This window comes from Microcaecilia unicolor, chromosome 3, assembly GCF_901765095.1.
Source record: "Microcaecilia unicolor chromosome 3, aMicUni1.1, whole genome shotgun sequence".
NCBI classification, from domain to species: domain Eukaryota; kingdom Metazoa; phylum Chordata; class Amphibia; order Gymnophiona; family Siphonopidae; genus Microcaecilia; species Microcaecilia unicolor.
Genome location: NC_044033.1, coordinates 243,321,438 through 243,334,645, shown reverse-complemented (window position 1 = coordinate 243,334,645; position 13,208 = coordinate 243,321,438). Strand labels below are relative to the sequence as shown.

General features: G+C 41.5%; 1 protein-coding gene across 1 annotated transcript in view; it reads right to left on the bottom strand.

Annotated features, from left to right (window-relative positions):
• The window catches only part of LOC115466427 (zinc finger protein 585A-like), a 100,797-nt gene that overhangs the window by 66,088 nt on the left and 21,501 nt on the right, over window positions 1-13,208 (bottom strand). Inside the window, exons 6-8 of the mRNA XM_030197645.1 lie at window positions 12,035-12,142; window positions 9,658-9,765; window positions 8,139-9,210 (exon numbers count right to left, since the gene is read on the bottom strand). Coding sequence (XP_030053505.1) covers window positions 8,139-9,210; window positions 9,658-9,765; window positions 12,035-12,142 — 1,288 coding nt within the window. The remainder of the gene's footprint in view (window positions 1-8,138; window positions 9,211-9,657; window positions 9,766-12,034; window positions 12,143-13,208) is intronic.

Below are 13,208 nucleotides of genomic sequence, written 5' to 3'. Positions count from 1 at the left end.
TTTTTGAACAATATCATCACCCCAGCTTTACGAGCCTGTGTCGATGCTTCCAGCAGAGAACCCACCCACCATTTTTTGAATTTAGCATGTTCCATTGAGGACAGGTGGGTCTCTTGTAAGAATACTACGTCTGCTTTCTGCCTATTCAAAAGCTGTAAAACTTTTTGACGTTTTATTGGAGACGTAATCCCCCCCACATTCCATGACACAAACTTCAGCGTCTTCATCCTTCTCCCTTTGAAAGCCCTTTAATCATTGGATCAATCTTTCTTATCAAAGGGAGGGTCAGCCCAGCCTCTAACCCTCCCCGTTCCTCCTTAAATTTAGGAGGGTCCAGCATGTTAGCCGCTTCTCCCTCTCCCTCTTGAAATTTCCTAGGTTCCTCCTCCCCTGGTCCCCACAGAGCCGATCCTCCCTCCCCCCTACCCTGTCCCTCCCGTCCCCAGATCCTTGTCCTATTTTTATTCCCCTCCCCATTCCCCCCTACATTACTAAACAACCTCCTGTGAGGTTTTCCCGCCCACAGCATATCTGTGTCAGGCGGAGCCTATTAGGTCACTTTCAAAGAGATGCTCCCTCCCTCCCTCCAGAACAGCTTATCCACCTATAACCCTCTTCTTGTCATATTCCAGCCAAACCTCTATTTATAGGTTATACATCTATCCCCTTGAATACCGCACATCTTTCCTTGCCCTTCCTCCTCCCTCCCCTCCCCCACCCTCCCCCTCATATATTTCAATTTATCATCACAATACATGAATATGCAATCGGTATTTATACAAGAGGCAAAAATAAAAAATAAAATGAAATATCATTAACAGCCTTTCTGTCCACAAGTTTAGGAAATTAGAAGTCCAAGAATTTAGAATTTAAAGAATGTAGCACATTTTTAAGTTTATAGATGTTATCAAAAAGGTTAACTCATGTATTTAATTTTTGGTGTATACATCTTTCCCACTACATTGCAAACCAGTAGAATACTGCCTGTCCCCCTTAAGCAGTAATAACTATTCACATGTCCTTTTAACATAAACAATTCAGCAACTGGCAACGAAATTGAACTTGTACTTCAAATTAACATTGTTATCCCCTCTCTCCAACCCATTTCAGTGTCCCTCCCCCCTCCCCCACACCTCCGTAACTCCAACATTTTATCCCTTCCATCGGTTTTGCATTTGAATGACAGAAGAAGAAGTGAGAAGGAAAAAAGAAGAAGAAGAAGAAAAAAAACCAAAACCCTTTTATAAGTAGCTGAGGATCTTTAATGTTTATTCATCTTAATCATCATCTCCTGGCCCTATGATATCCTCTTTGGAGTCGCGGGGTGTCATTTATAATGCCAAGGCAAGGGTTTATGAGTTTGTTTACTTATCTCAGCATGAGGAGATTTGAGTCTGTAGTCCCAGCTCCCGGGGCGCTCTCCTCCACTTTCACAATCCTTTAAAGTTCGAGTCTCCTCGGGCTTTCTGAATCCCCTCTCACGTTCTATTGTCGCTGGGCACAAACCCTTGCAGCTCCATCGAAAAACCTCTTGTTGATTCTCATTGTATTTCCTTACCCGCAGCTGTACTTCTCTTCCATTCTGTCTCAAGCATACACAATCCTGTTAATTGTCCTGTCAAGTCGGCTCCTCCATTCTGTGCGCCTTGACTCCTCTACCCTGCATTCATTCAGCAGCCGCCCGTTGCACTGCATCTGGTATGTCAAAGAACGCACGCGCTGCTTCAGGGGTATCGAAGAAGGTCGCTTTGCCATCCGAGAAAACTTTAAGGCGTGCCGGGTATAGCAATGCAAATTGCACGTGGCGCTGATGCAATGTGGAACATATTGGTGAGTACGCTTTCCTCAGCTGTGAAACTCTTGTCGAGAAATCCTGAAAGCATAATACCGGCTTGTTGTCATATTTTAACTGGCCTTTCGCCCTAATTTCTTTGAGGATTTCCAGTTTATGAACATAGTTCAGTAACTTTAATATAACAATCCTCGGTTTGGCATCTCCCTGTCGTTTTGGCCCCAATCGGTGCGCTCGTTCGATTCGAAGTGGGCCTGCTTTCAATTGCAATTTTAGCGTACTGGCGAGCCATTCCTCTAAAAAGGATCTCAGTTCCAAATCTGTGATGGTTTCAGGCAAGCCCACCAATCGAAGATTGGCCCTTCTAGATCGGTTTTCAAGATCGTCCAATTTAATTTCCAGCGCGGTGACTCTCAATTGTAGTTTTTCTTGGCCTGTCTGTGCTTGCTCTACTCGATCCTCTAGATCCGAGATTCTTTGACACGATGCCGCAAACTCGCCTGTGAGTGATTCTATTTTTCCATCCATCGTGTCAAGTTTGTCCGCCATTCGTTGGAATTTCTGTTCTAGAGACTGATTTATGGCCTGTGTGACTTCCGTTACTATTTCGGACACCCATGCAGAGCAAATGGAGTTCGGACCTCCGTCTTCAGCTGCCGCCATTTTGTGGATTTCAGCCGCTTTCGGCTTCTCACTTTGTTTTCGCAGCGTTTTTGAGGCCATTAATGTCCGAGTCCTGCACCCTTTGCGATGCGATATCTCCACTTTAATTTCCACTATTGGTATTTCTCTGGTATTAAGTTGTTTAGCTAGCGTGAGCTGTTCTTTCAGTTGGGGCCCGGGAGCTCTCCTCGTCCACGTCTGCTATTCAGCGTGGCATCACGTGACCTCTTGCTGTTTGCTCTTTATTTAGACCCCATGATCAGAGACATCCAGGATTGTCAGACCATTAAGGGAGTGAAGATAGGCCGACAGGAGTTCAAAATTGCAGCATTCGCTGATGATTTACTGGTCATAATAACAAACCCGAAACCATCTTTGGGAGATCTACTAGATCTTATTCATGAATTTGGAGATTACTCAGGCTTCAAATTGAACCTGGATAAATCAGAGGCTATAGCAGTAACATCAGATGTTCGTAGGCTGTGGGCAGAGGGATTCCCTTTGAAGTGGGCTGACAAAGCATTTCAGTATCTGGGGATTCTCCTGGCAGCCAACACTGCAGAGATATATAAGATAAATATTAATAGACTATTAGAGCAGACAGAAAGGCAGTTAGATGCCTGGAATGTAGTGATGATGCCTTTGGGAGGCCGTATTAGTCTCATCCGGATGGTGATACTGCCTAGATGGCTTTATGTATTGCAAATACTACCATTGCGGCTCTTTAAGAAAGACATTAGGCAATTCTATAAAGTGGTGATGAGATTTTGCTGGGCAAAAAAGAAAGCAAAACTTAAGTTGCAGTTTTTGATGGGTAATTGGAGTCAGGGAGGTTTCGGCCTACCCCATTTAAGGTATTACAATATGGCCTGTCTGCTGAGATCACTGAGAGATTGGCTGTTTGGGACTAGTATACATGTGCCGTATGAGTTGGAGAGGGCCTTTTTTAAGCCCTTTGATTTAATAACGTTATTACATACTAGAAAACAGTTGATACCAAAAGCCTTTGGACATAGTACTTTATTATTGCCTCTATGGAACGCATGGCAATTTCTAGGGAGAAGCTTAGGGGGAGACCCGAAGACTTCAGAATTAATCACGATTAAAGGGAATCCAGAATTTCTTCCGGGACTTGAAAATTCGGTCTTTCAACAATGGGCAATCAGAGGATATTGTAATCTAAATAACATCCTAGATGATTCAGGGGAAATCAAATCTCTAGACCAATTAATTTCACGTGCTGAGCAGAGATGGGGGGATGTATTTGCATATAATCAGATTCGACATTATGTTCAGTCCTTGGGTAAAGCGAACCTTGAAACCAAATTGGGAGAAAAAGTTCAGGCTTTTTACGATGAGATCTCACCTGAAGCTCCATCTATTTCAGGAATATATAGGAAAATATGGGTAGTGATTCCGAACAATGGACGGGAGCAGCTCCGACAACGATGGGAAGCAGATCTAAAAGTAGATTTAACCAATTGGGATATTGACAGACAAATTGGGAGGATCCCTAAGCTAATTACAGGAGCCAGATATAGGGAGTGCGCTTTTAGGACATTACATAGGGCATACTTTACACAAACACAATTGTTCCGATCCGGAAGGATTCACTCACCAGTATGTTCGAAGTGTGGACAACATGAGAATACATTTTATCATGCCTTTTGGGAATGTGTTAAAATACAGAGATTTTGGAAAGGTGTAGTGAAATTTTTATCTGAAATATTATCAACACGGATAACAGGTACCCCCTGTCAGTTACTATTACATTGTTTAGGGTCATTTGGGGATTTAACCGCGGATAAGATATTTCTGTGTCGTAAACTGAGTTTAGTAGCCAGGAAATGCATATTACAGGTCTGGGTGTCAGAGAATCCTCCAGAATATTGGCACTGGCGTAACCAAGCACATCAATTAATGGCATGGGAAGCGCGGGAAGCAAGAGGATCTTGCAAACGTAAGAAGCGCTTCCTTAATATTTGGGGACCACTCTTGGGGACTCTAACTCAGAAAGGTAGAAGCCATATCCTTAATACGTTGTAAGATTGTTGGAATAACACACATGAATCAAAAGATCTTCTGGCAGTTTACAACCACACACACATAAATTACACTGATGACTTCCTAAGATAGGTAAGATAGGATAGAATAGAGGGATGGGAAGGGGGGAGGGGAAGGGAGGGGGGGGGGGACAAATATATTCAATGGTAATAGACAACATCAAACTAAATAACCGAGGGAATAGATGGGGGAATTTGATTAAGGTGGGCCACAAAGGTATGGGGAGTTACATGTGTAGAATAGCTCCAAATTCAAAGATTGACATATATCATTAAGGTGATAACATGGGGCTATTTCTGATTCTGATGTATGATGGGTTTCTATATAAGAAACAGTTGGAGAAAGGTCCAGTTGGGAATTTGTATAGTTTATTGTGAAGATATGGAAATTATGTGATCACCATTGGAACTGTTGATGGGGTACAACTGATGGAATAGGGGGAGAGAGGGGGAGTAACATAAAATGTTAAAATCCTAAGGATGGAATATACCTGGGGAGTTCTATTGCAGAGAACCAAATGTGTTAGAATATATTGGCTGACTTATGGTGCAGCTCTATTATTGATGTTGTCATTGATGAAAACTGTTGGAAAAGTTGTAAGGAGGAGAGGGGGGCAAGGGGGGAGAAAATGGGGAAAAAGCAACTGACGATGTTAAGTATGTTGTTGGAATGTTGATTTGTATATTGAGCCATGTTGTATGATTACTCCAAGCTGAATTGTACTATGCATATCGTCAATAAAATAGTTTAAAAATAAATTGACTTGGGGAAAATCCACCGCTTATTTCTGGGATAAGCAGCATAAAATGTATTGAACTTTTTTGGGATCTTGCCAGGTATTTGTGACCTGGATTGGCCACTGTTGGAAACAGGATCCTGGGCTTGAAGGACCTTTGGTCTGTCCCAGTGTGGCATTACTTATGTACTTATGAACATTCCAGGGGGAGATATGATTGGAGATAGTCAGTATGGTGCAGTAAGAGGGTAGCTCTTACCACACCGTCCTGGCCCTTGCCCTGCATTTGTTCATGTGGTAGAGCAGGTGTAACTCTTGATCTTTCTGTTTCATAACATACATTTGTATTCCTGCCCTAGTGCTGGCCCCCAACATGTCCCCTTTTCGCATACACATAGTAGAAACCTGGCTTTCTAAAATCAGGTTTTATATGTGTATGTATAAAACGCCCGTTTTCACGTGTTTGTCACTAAGAAAACTTCTAAAATGAGGCTCATAATGTATGATATTTTTATGTGATTATTTAAGATGATTTTTATGTATCCCTTTTAGTGGTGGTAGATATGTGCACTAAAATATTGTCTTGTTATTATGCAACAAATCCTTTACTTCCAAAGCTAGTGCACATCAAGAGAGCAGGGGCGTAGCTAGGTGGGGCCCCGGGAGTCTAGGTCCCCGCAAATTTCATCCGGGCCCCTTGTTTTGCTGGCATGGGTCCCCAACCCCCACCAGCTCAAGACTTCTTCAGTGCCGGTCTCCGACATGCCACATTCCCTGCCCTATGCTCTTTCTGCCTCCTGACGTCTTGCACGTTCCTTTAAGTGAAACTGAGCATGCTGGGTCTGGTCCATATAATCGAGCAGCCCTTAACCTGCTAGTGCTCCTCAGTCTTTGCTCAGACCAGCTCGGCACTGTCCAGTTACTGGTCCAGGGACAGATTCTGGATGGAGCTGGGAGTTATCTGGACATCACTGACATTCAGTGCTGGTCCCTGGATAGCTTCCCGGTTCACTTAGCACAGAATAAAGGCTGTTAACCAGGTACCTATCTGGGAATTGGGACTGAATATCGGGGCGCTGAGTACCAGGCTACTCGGCATTAGTATCCAGCCAAAACCCAGCCCTGAATTTCTGGGAACAGAAAAGTCCACAGAGGACAGTATTTAAAAAACGCTGACCACTGTGAGCTCAATATTACCCTCTCGGTTTATTAAAAAAATATTGGTCCCATAATTTTTATCAATTTCAAAACCAAAAGAGACCAAGAGGGTGGCATGTTGTATGAGCCCCTTTCCAATATTGCTGTGGGGTCTAGACTGTCTTTGCAAACTTGAGACAAATCCCAGGAAGGTCCTTCAGCCTTTTCTATATCCAGGGACTTGATGCTTCGTCAACAAATAAACTCTGTTTCCACAAGGCCCTTGCTGGAAAAGATCATGTTCTTGCCCCCCGGCAGCCTTGCAATATCCTTTATAGTGTTGCTTTAAAACGTGTTTAATGTTATTCTTACATCTTAGGATTTTAGCGCTGCAGTTACTTCATGTCATGGTATGTGAGCAATGCATTGTGTGTAATGTAGTCCCATAATACTGCAGCCATCCCTGGTTAGTATAGAAGCTTTACTCCTAGTGGTCTTTTCTTCTGCAAAGACCTCCTTTTTCCGTCAGCCAAGATTGAGCCCAAGGAGGTTTAATAGACCGGAGACAGTCAAAACGTTGAAACCAATTAGGTGAGTCTCAGTTTCCCCTTCTCCACGCAGCCGTCATCGTTGTACTCTCAAAACAAAGCAAGCAAACCTATGAGCTGCTGCATGCCACATTAATTACATAGTTAACTGCAATTAACTTGCAGCAGCCCTAAATGTAACAAGTATAGACAACCTATACAGGTGTGCTTGAAAATTCCATTTAATCAACAATGTGGCACAAACATATACTTCTGTGTCTTTCTGCCACATTTTTTTCTTCCCAGACTGCTTTTCTTGGAACTTAAGGATTTTCTCTCTCTTCACGCAATTTAGAGCAATCCCTTTGGACGGACTGATCAATGCTGTTCTGGTGTGTTTCTCTTTTACCACTATGTCCAGTTTCTTTGCATCCAGCTTTTTATCAGTTGGAATTGGGGATGTGCCAGGTGATCATAACCTCTTCATTCGCCAACAATGTTGTAATATTTATAAAGTTTCCAATGGATGAGACATGACACTTTATTATGCTTTTTTGTATAGAAACTTTCAGCCATCAGACCTCTGAACCCAGCTATAAGATGAGGAACTCTTTCAAAAAACTCTTTCTTGTAGAATCTACAGAAGTCTGTTACACTAGCCTTTTCTGTGCTTGCTATGAATCATCTTGTTTCTAATATACTGCCCTGGGTTCTAATTATCAATCACTCATTCTATGGTTAAGAAGAAGCTAATTTAAACCTTTTGTTTATTCAGTTTTGTTCCATGAATGGTTGTATTTCTCACTGTATTAATGAACTTGTCATTTGTTTTTTCTTAATGTGGATTCCTTCATGAAATCTGAGGTTATCTTTATGATTGAAGCTTTTATCACATTCAGAACACTGAAAATATTTCTCTCCAGCGTGGATTCTTTCATGAGTTCTGAGGTCATTTTTTTCATTGATGCTTTTATCACATTCAGAACATTTAAAAGTTTTTTTTCTCTTGTGTGGATTCTTTTATGAATTCTGGTGTCTTTTTTTTTTTTTTTTTGGAGTAAAGATTTTATCACATTCAGAACAATAAGGTTTTTCACCAGTGTGGATTCTTTTAATAGTAAGCGCATATTTTTGATAGAAACTTTTATCATATTCGGGGCATTTATGTAGTTTTCCTCCAGTGTGGATTCTTTCATGTATTCTGAAGTCATATTTTCAAGTGAAGTTTTTATCGCATTCAGAACATTTAAAAAGTTTTTCTCCAGTGTGGATTCTTTCATACTTTCTTAGATTATTATTTTGATTAAAGCTTTTATGACATTCTGAGCATTTAAAAGGTTTCTCTCCAGTGTGGATTCTTACATGATTTCTTAGGTTATCTTTTCGATTGAACCTTTTATCACACTCAGAACACTTAAAATATTTTTCTCCAGTGTGGATTCTTTCATGCTTTTGCAGACATGATTTGAAATGGAAAAACTTATCACATTCAGAACATTTAAAAGGTTTTTCTCCAGTGTGGATTCTTTCATGCGTTCTTAGATTATTTTTTTGACTGAAGCTTTTATAGCATTCTGAACATTTAAAAGGTTTCTCTCCAGTGTGGATTCTTTCATGATTTATGAGGTGATTCTTTCGATTGAAGCTTTTATCACATTCAGAGCAATTAAAAGGTTTTTCTCCAGTGTGGATTTTTTCATGAACTTTGAGACTATTCTTTCTCGTGAAGCTTTTATCACATTCAAAACATTTAAAAGGTTTTTCTCCACTGTGGATTCTTTCATGTATTCTAAGGTTGTTTTGACTGAAACGTTTATCACATTCTGAATATTTCAATAGCTTCCTGCCCTTGAGGTTCATTTTATGTACTGGTTTCTTTTTTGTGTTGATTAATTCACATCTCAGTTCAAATATCTGACTATCATTTGCAGAACATGTAAAATATTTTCCATATTCAGTACAATGGAATGACTTGGCTTCTTTGTGAATTTTTTGCCCTGTCAGGTCTGGCTTCCCAATGAACCTTTCCTCTAATACAGTGCTCTGAAGAAGTGTCTCTCCAGTGATTCTTTGATTTTGCTTGAGAATTGCGCAGTGGGTGGAATTCCTCTCTTCCTCAATACATACTTCGGGTCTCTCTCCTTTTAGGACACTTTCTTTCATGCTAGGAGGTATTACTTTATTATTATCTTCCAGATGATCAGCTGAAGGATCTGGGCTGTCTTTGTGTTTCCATTCCTCCCTCTGCTGCTCATCAAACTCTCTCATTATCTTGTTCCCAAACCCATCATCTATAGGATAATAATGAGAGAATGTATATAAATTATACAGCTACTGAGTAAAACATATATATGCCATTTGCTTTGCTTAAGGCTCATTCTGTCACATAACAGGAAAAGGTGTTTCATAGTAACATTCACCATCCATGTGAAAATTAGAGCCTGACCGAAACTGGTTGCTCTGTGTTGGTCAAAACCAAAGCCAAAAAGGAAAATAGCTTTGCTCCTCCCCCTTCCCGACCAGAAAAAGACCCCTCCCGGAACTAGCGGTTAGCCACAGACGCTCTCTAAGGCCCTCTGTAGGGTTGTTAGCAAGAAACTAGATCAACCATACATTTCAGGCTGGTTTCGGCGTTGATGCAGAAACTGAAACCAAAATGTGGTCGGCCTCTAGTGAAAATGAAGAAATTCTCTACAGCACATAGGAAGGATTTTATTATAAAGTAACTCTTGGCTTACTACTCCAGGTATCCGTATTGTCCTCTCCATTTTCCAGCTGGTCACTGATGGGATCCTCTTCCATTTTCAGGATCTCTACTGTGGGCTCAGCAGTGTAACTTTGGCTGCCTGTAAGAAGAGTAGAAAAATACCTTTAGGCTTTAAAGGAAAGCTTAAGATCTAAGAAAAGCAAAACTTGGCTAAAACTGATGAGAATTTTATGAGCTTTGAACATATAAGTATCCTGGTGGAAGGAATTAAGGACCCTCTGTAGTTTTGAAAAAGAAACCATGACCTTCAACACAGACAGGTACTATGGTAATGAAAAGTATAATATGCCCTGTGTTATAAAATTTCACCTCTCTCCAAGCTAGGGCCACCAATGTGAGTCTTTCTGTTGTTATTGCTACAGATGTCCAGTACCGTTCTCCTTATGCTGTCTGTCTGTCACTCTCTCATTACAGGTTTCACAACATACATTGCATGTTGCCTGTTTTTCCTGTGCTTTTACCGTAACTGCTACAAGGTGATGTCATCCTCCTGCACTGATTTAATTTCACCCGGTGCAAGGTGTTTGCGCTGCAGGTGCAAGACGAAGGAGCGCAGCCAAGCGGTCATGCTCCTTGGGGCTCCTCCTGCCTCCTTGTACTTTTTTTCTTACTTGTAGTCTTTTGGGGTTTTTTTATTTATTTTTTTTTTTACCATCGACGGCCCTGACCTCTTCTCCTCTTTTCCCACAAGGGCACTCTCAGTTTGTTCCCCGCATCACCATCTCACATTCCCGTATTGCTCCGTCCTCAACTACCTCCCATCAACTTCCTCTCTCTGAATATGGATACTAGTGGTCACCTTCATTTTCCCTTCCTGCTGCTTCCTCTGGGGGTCTAAATTAGAGAATGACACGGGGACAAAGTTTGTCTCCATCCCCATGGATTCTGTCTCCGTCCCCGTCCCCGCCCCATCCCCGTAGGCCCTGTCTCCATCCCCGCCCCTGCAGGTTCTGTTCCCCGTCCCCGCCCCCGTGGCCTCTGTTCTCATCTGCAGAAGCCTCGAACACTTATGATTTTTTTTATTTAAATCTTTTTATTTTAAAATATAAAAAGGAACAATATGCTGTGCAACTGTTGTGTATAAATTACAAATAGAGAACAATAATAACAATGAGCAGCTATAATAACCCTCCTTCCCACCACCACCCTCTATCCTTCCAACTCCAACAATAGGTGATTTCTATTACACCAAGGGATCCTAATTCACACAGTTAAAATGTCCAGGGGTATAAATTACAACCCTTTCTTTATGCCCTAGAGGGGAAAAATATGCCCTATGAAGCACTGTGGATAAATAAGAAATCATCAACAATCTCAGGATTCAATCTAGCTCTCCTGCCTTCCACAGTCCTTCCTGGAATAGAAGTTGTCTTCTTAGAAGATGTGCTGGTAGCAGGATGTACAGGATCTCCCATGCAAATTTTGCTAGTTGTGGCCAGTATGTTTGCTTGTTTTTCCAAAAAATCAAAATATCTTTGTAGGCATCACTTAAACATAAATAACAGTCCAGTTCATTAACAGGCTTCAAAGTAGAAAAATGACACGGGGACAAAGTTTGTCCCCTGTACCCGTGGGCTCTGTCCCCATTCCCGTGGGATCTGTCCCTGCCCGGTCCCTGAGAGCTCTGTCCCCATCCCCGCTGTTACTGCGGTTCCCCGTCCCCGTGTCATTCTCTAGTCTAACTGCTTCTATCCCTTGCTTCCATTGAAGGGGAGGGGTCACTTTGCTTTCCCCTTCTTCTATTCCTTTCTGCATCCTGCTAATGTCATGTTGAGCTATTCTGCCTCACTCCCAACTCCTACTCCTAACTCATTCTTCCTGCTGATCCCAGTGGAGATGGTCGTTCCTAATTTCCTCCAGCTTCTTCAATTAAAACCATCCTGCCAGCCTCTCGCCATCTAGCAGCACATTGTGGCTCACAACGAATAAAACCCACAACTTGCTGGGTGGGAGGAAAGTTCAGAATCGTGGAGCAGTACTGAGAGAGGTAAAAAGCAGTGAGAGATATTTAAAAAGATTATTAAAACTGATAAAGAACGAGAAACAGTAGGTGTTGAAAAAAAAGAAAGGATGAGACAGAGAGCCATGGGGAACTGATGGGTGAGAATAAAGAGAAGAAATGAAAGGCAAAAAAAAGGCAAATTAGATAATGAAAGAAAAGAATAAATAAGGAAAATAGAACAAACACATTATCCAGAATGTAAAGCTTAGAAGAAGGGGTCATTATTATAGCACCTCATTCTCACTGTGCCTGATCCAGAGGAGTCATTTTCATGTAAGAACAGTTTGTAGCACCTCATTACTAGCTTTAATTCAAGCTACATCACATATTTCATGGAATTCCTCACATGTGCCTGTGGTTGTCAGATTTCCTCTTTGCTCGGATCCCTGAGGTTCAGTCCCAAATCCCTCTTGCTCAAATCTGATTAAAACATCTGGCTTGACATTGTAGAAGCCTATTATAGAAAAAAGACAATACAATATATTTAAAACAAGTTACTAAAGAGCCTGTGTAAGTGCTCAGAATTATGCTGTTTTCATAGACAGTGCAATCAGAACAAAGCTAAGAGGGGTGCTGCTGTACTGATCATCATCGGAAATATATTCTAGCACTTCCATGATCATTTTAATACCATGGTAGACAGCTCCTTTCCTCGAGAGCTACAAACAGCTCTGCGGTGCTGCTGTACTGATCACCATCATAAATGTATTCTAGCAATTCTGGGTTCATTTTAATACTACAGTAGGAAGCTCCTTTCCTCAACAGCTACAAACAGCTCTGTGGAGGATACTGCTACTGCATAAATATAATGGATTTTTTTTTTTTTGGGGGGGGGGGGAGGGACATGTTGTTTCTCTGGTTGCTGTAGATCAGAAATCAGATTTTGCCATACACCACGAATAGGAAATCTGCTAACGCACTATGGGGCCCTTTTACTAAAGCTTTGCATGTGATAATGAACATCAGCGTACGGTAGGTGCCACATGGTCCCTAGGTATAAAATAGGGCTTGTAGCATTTAACGTGTTCTAATGTTTGCTAGCGCACACTAAGCTTTAGTAAAAGGATCCCTGTGATTCTATGGTGCTCATTTTCAAAGCAGATGGATTTTTTTAGGCATTTTGAACATTTCACATTGCAGTCTGTCCAAATTGCAAGGGGACTAGGTGTGGGAGTGTTTTAAGTGGGACTAGGGAGGGCCAAAAATTACATAAGAGTGGCCATACTGGGTCAGACCAATGGTCCATCTAGCCCAGTATCATGTTTCCAACAGTGGCCAATTAGGTCACACGTACCTGGCAGAAACCCAATTAGCAGCAACATTCCAGACCCCCAAACAGTAACAAGATTCCGGAATCCCCAAGAACAAGATTCCATGTAGAACCCCAAAGAATAGAAAGATTCTGGAATCCTAAAGAGTAACAAGATTCCAGAATACCCAAGAATAACAAGATTCCATGTAGAACCCCAAAGAGTAGAAACATTCCATGTAGAACCCCAAAGAATAGAAAGATTCTGGAA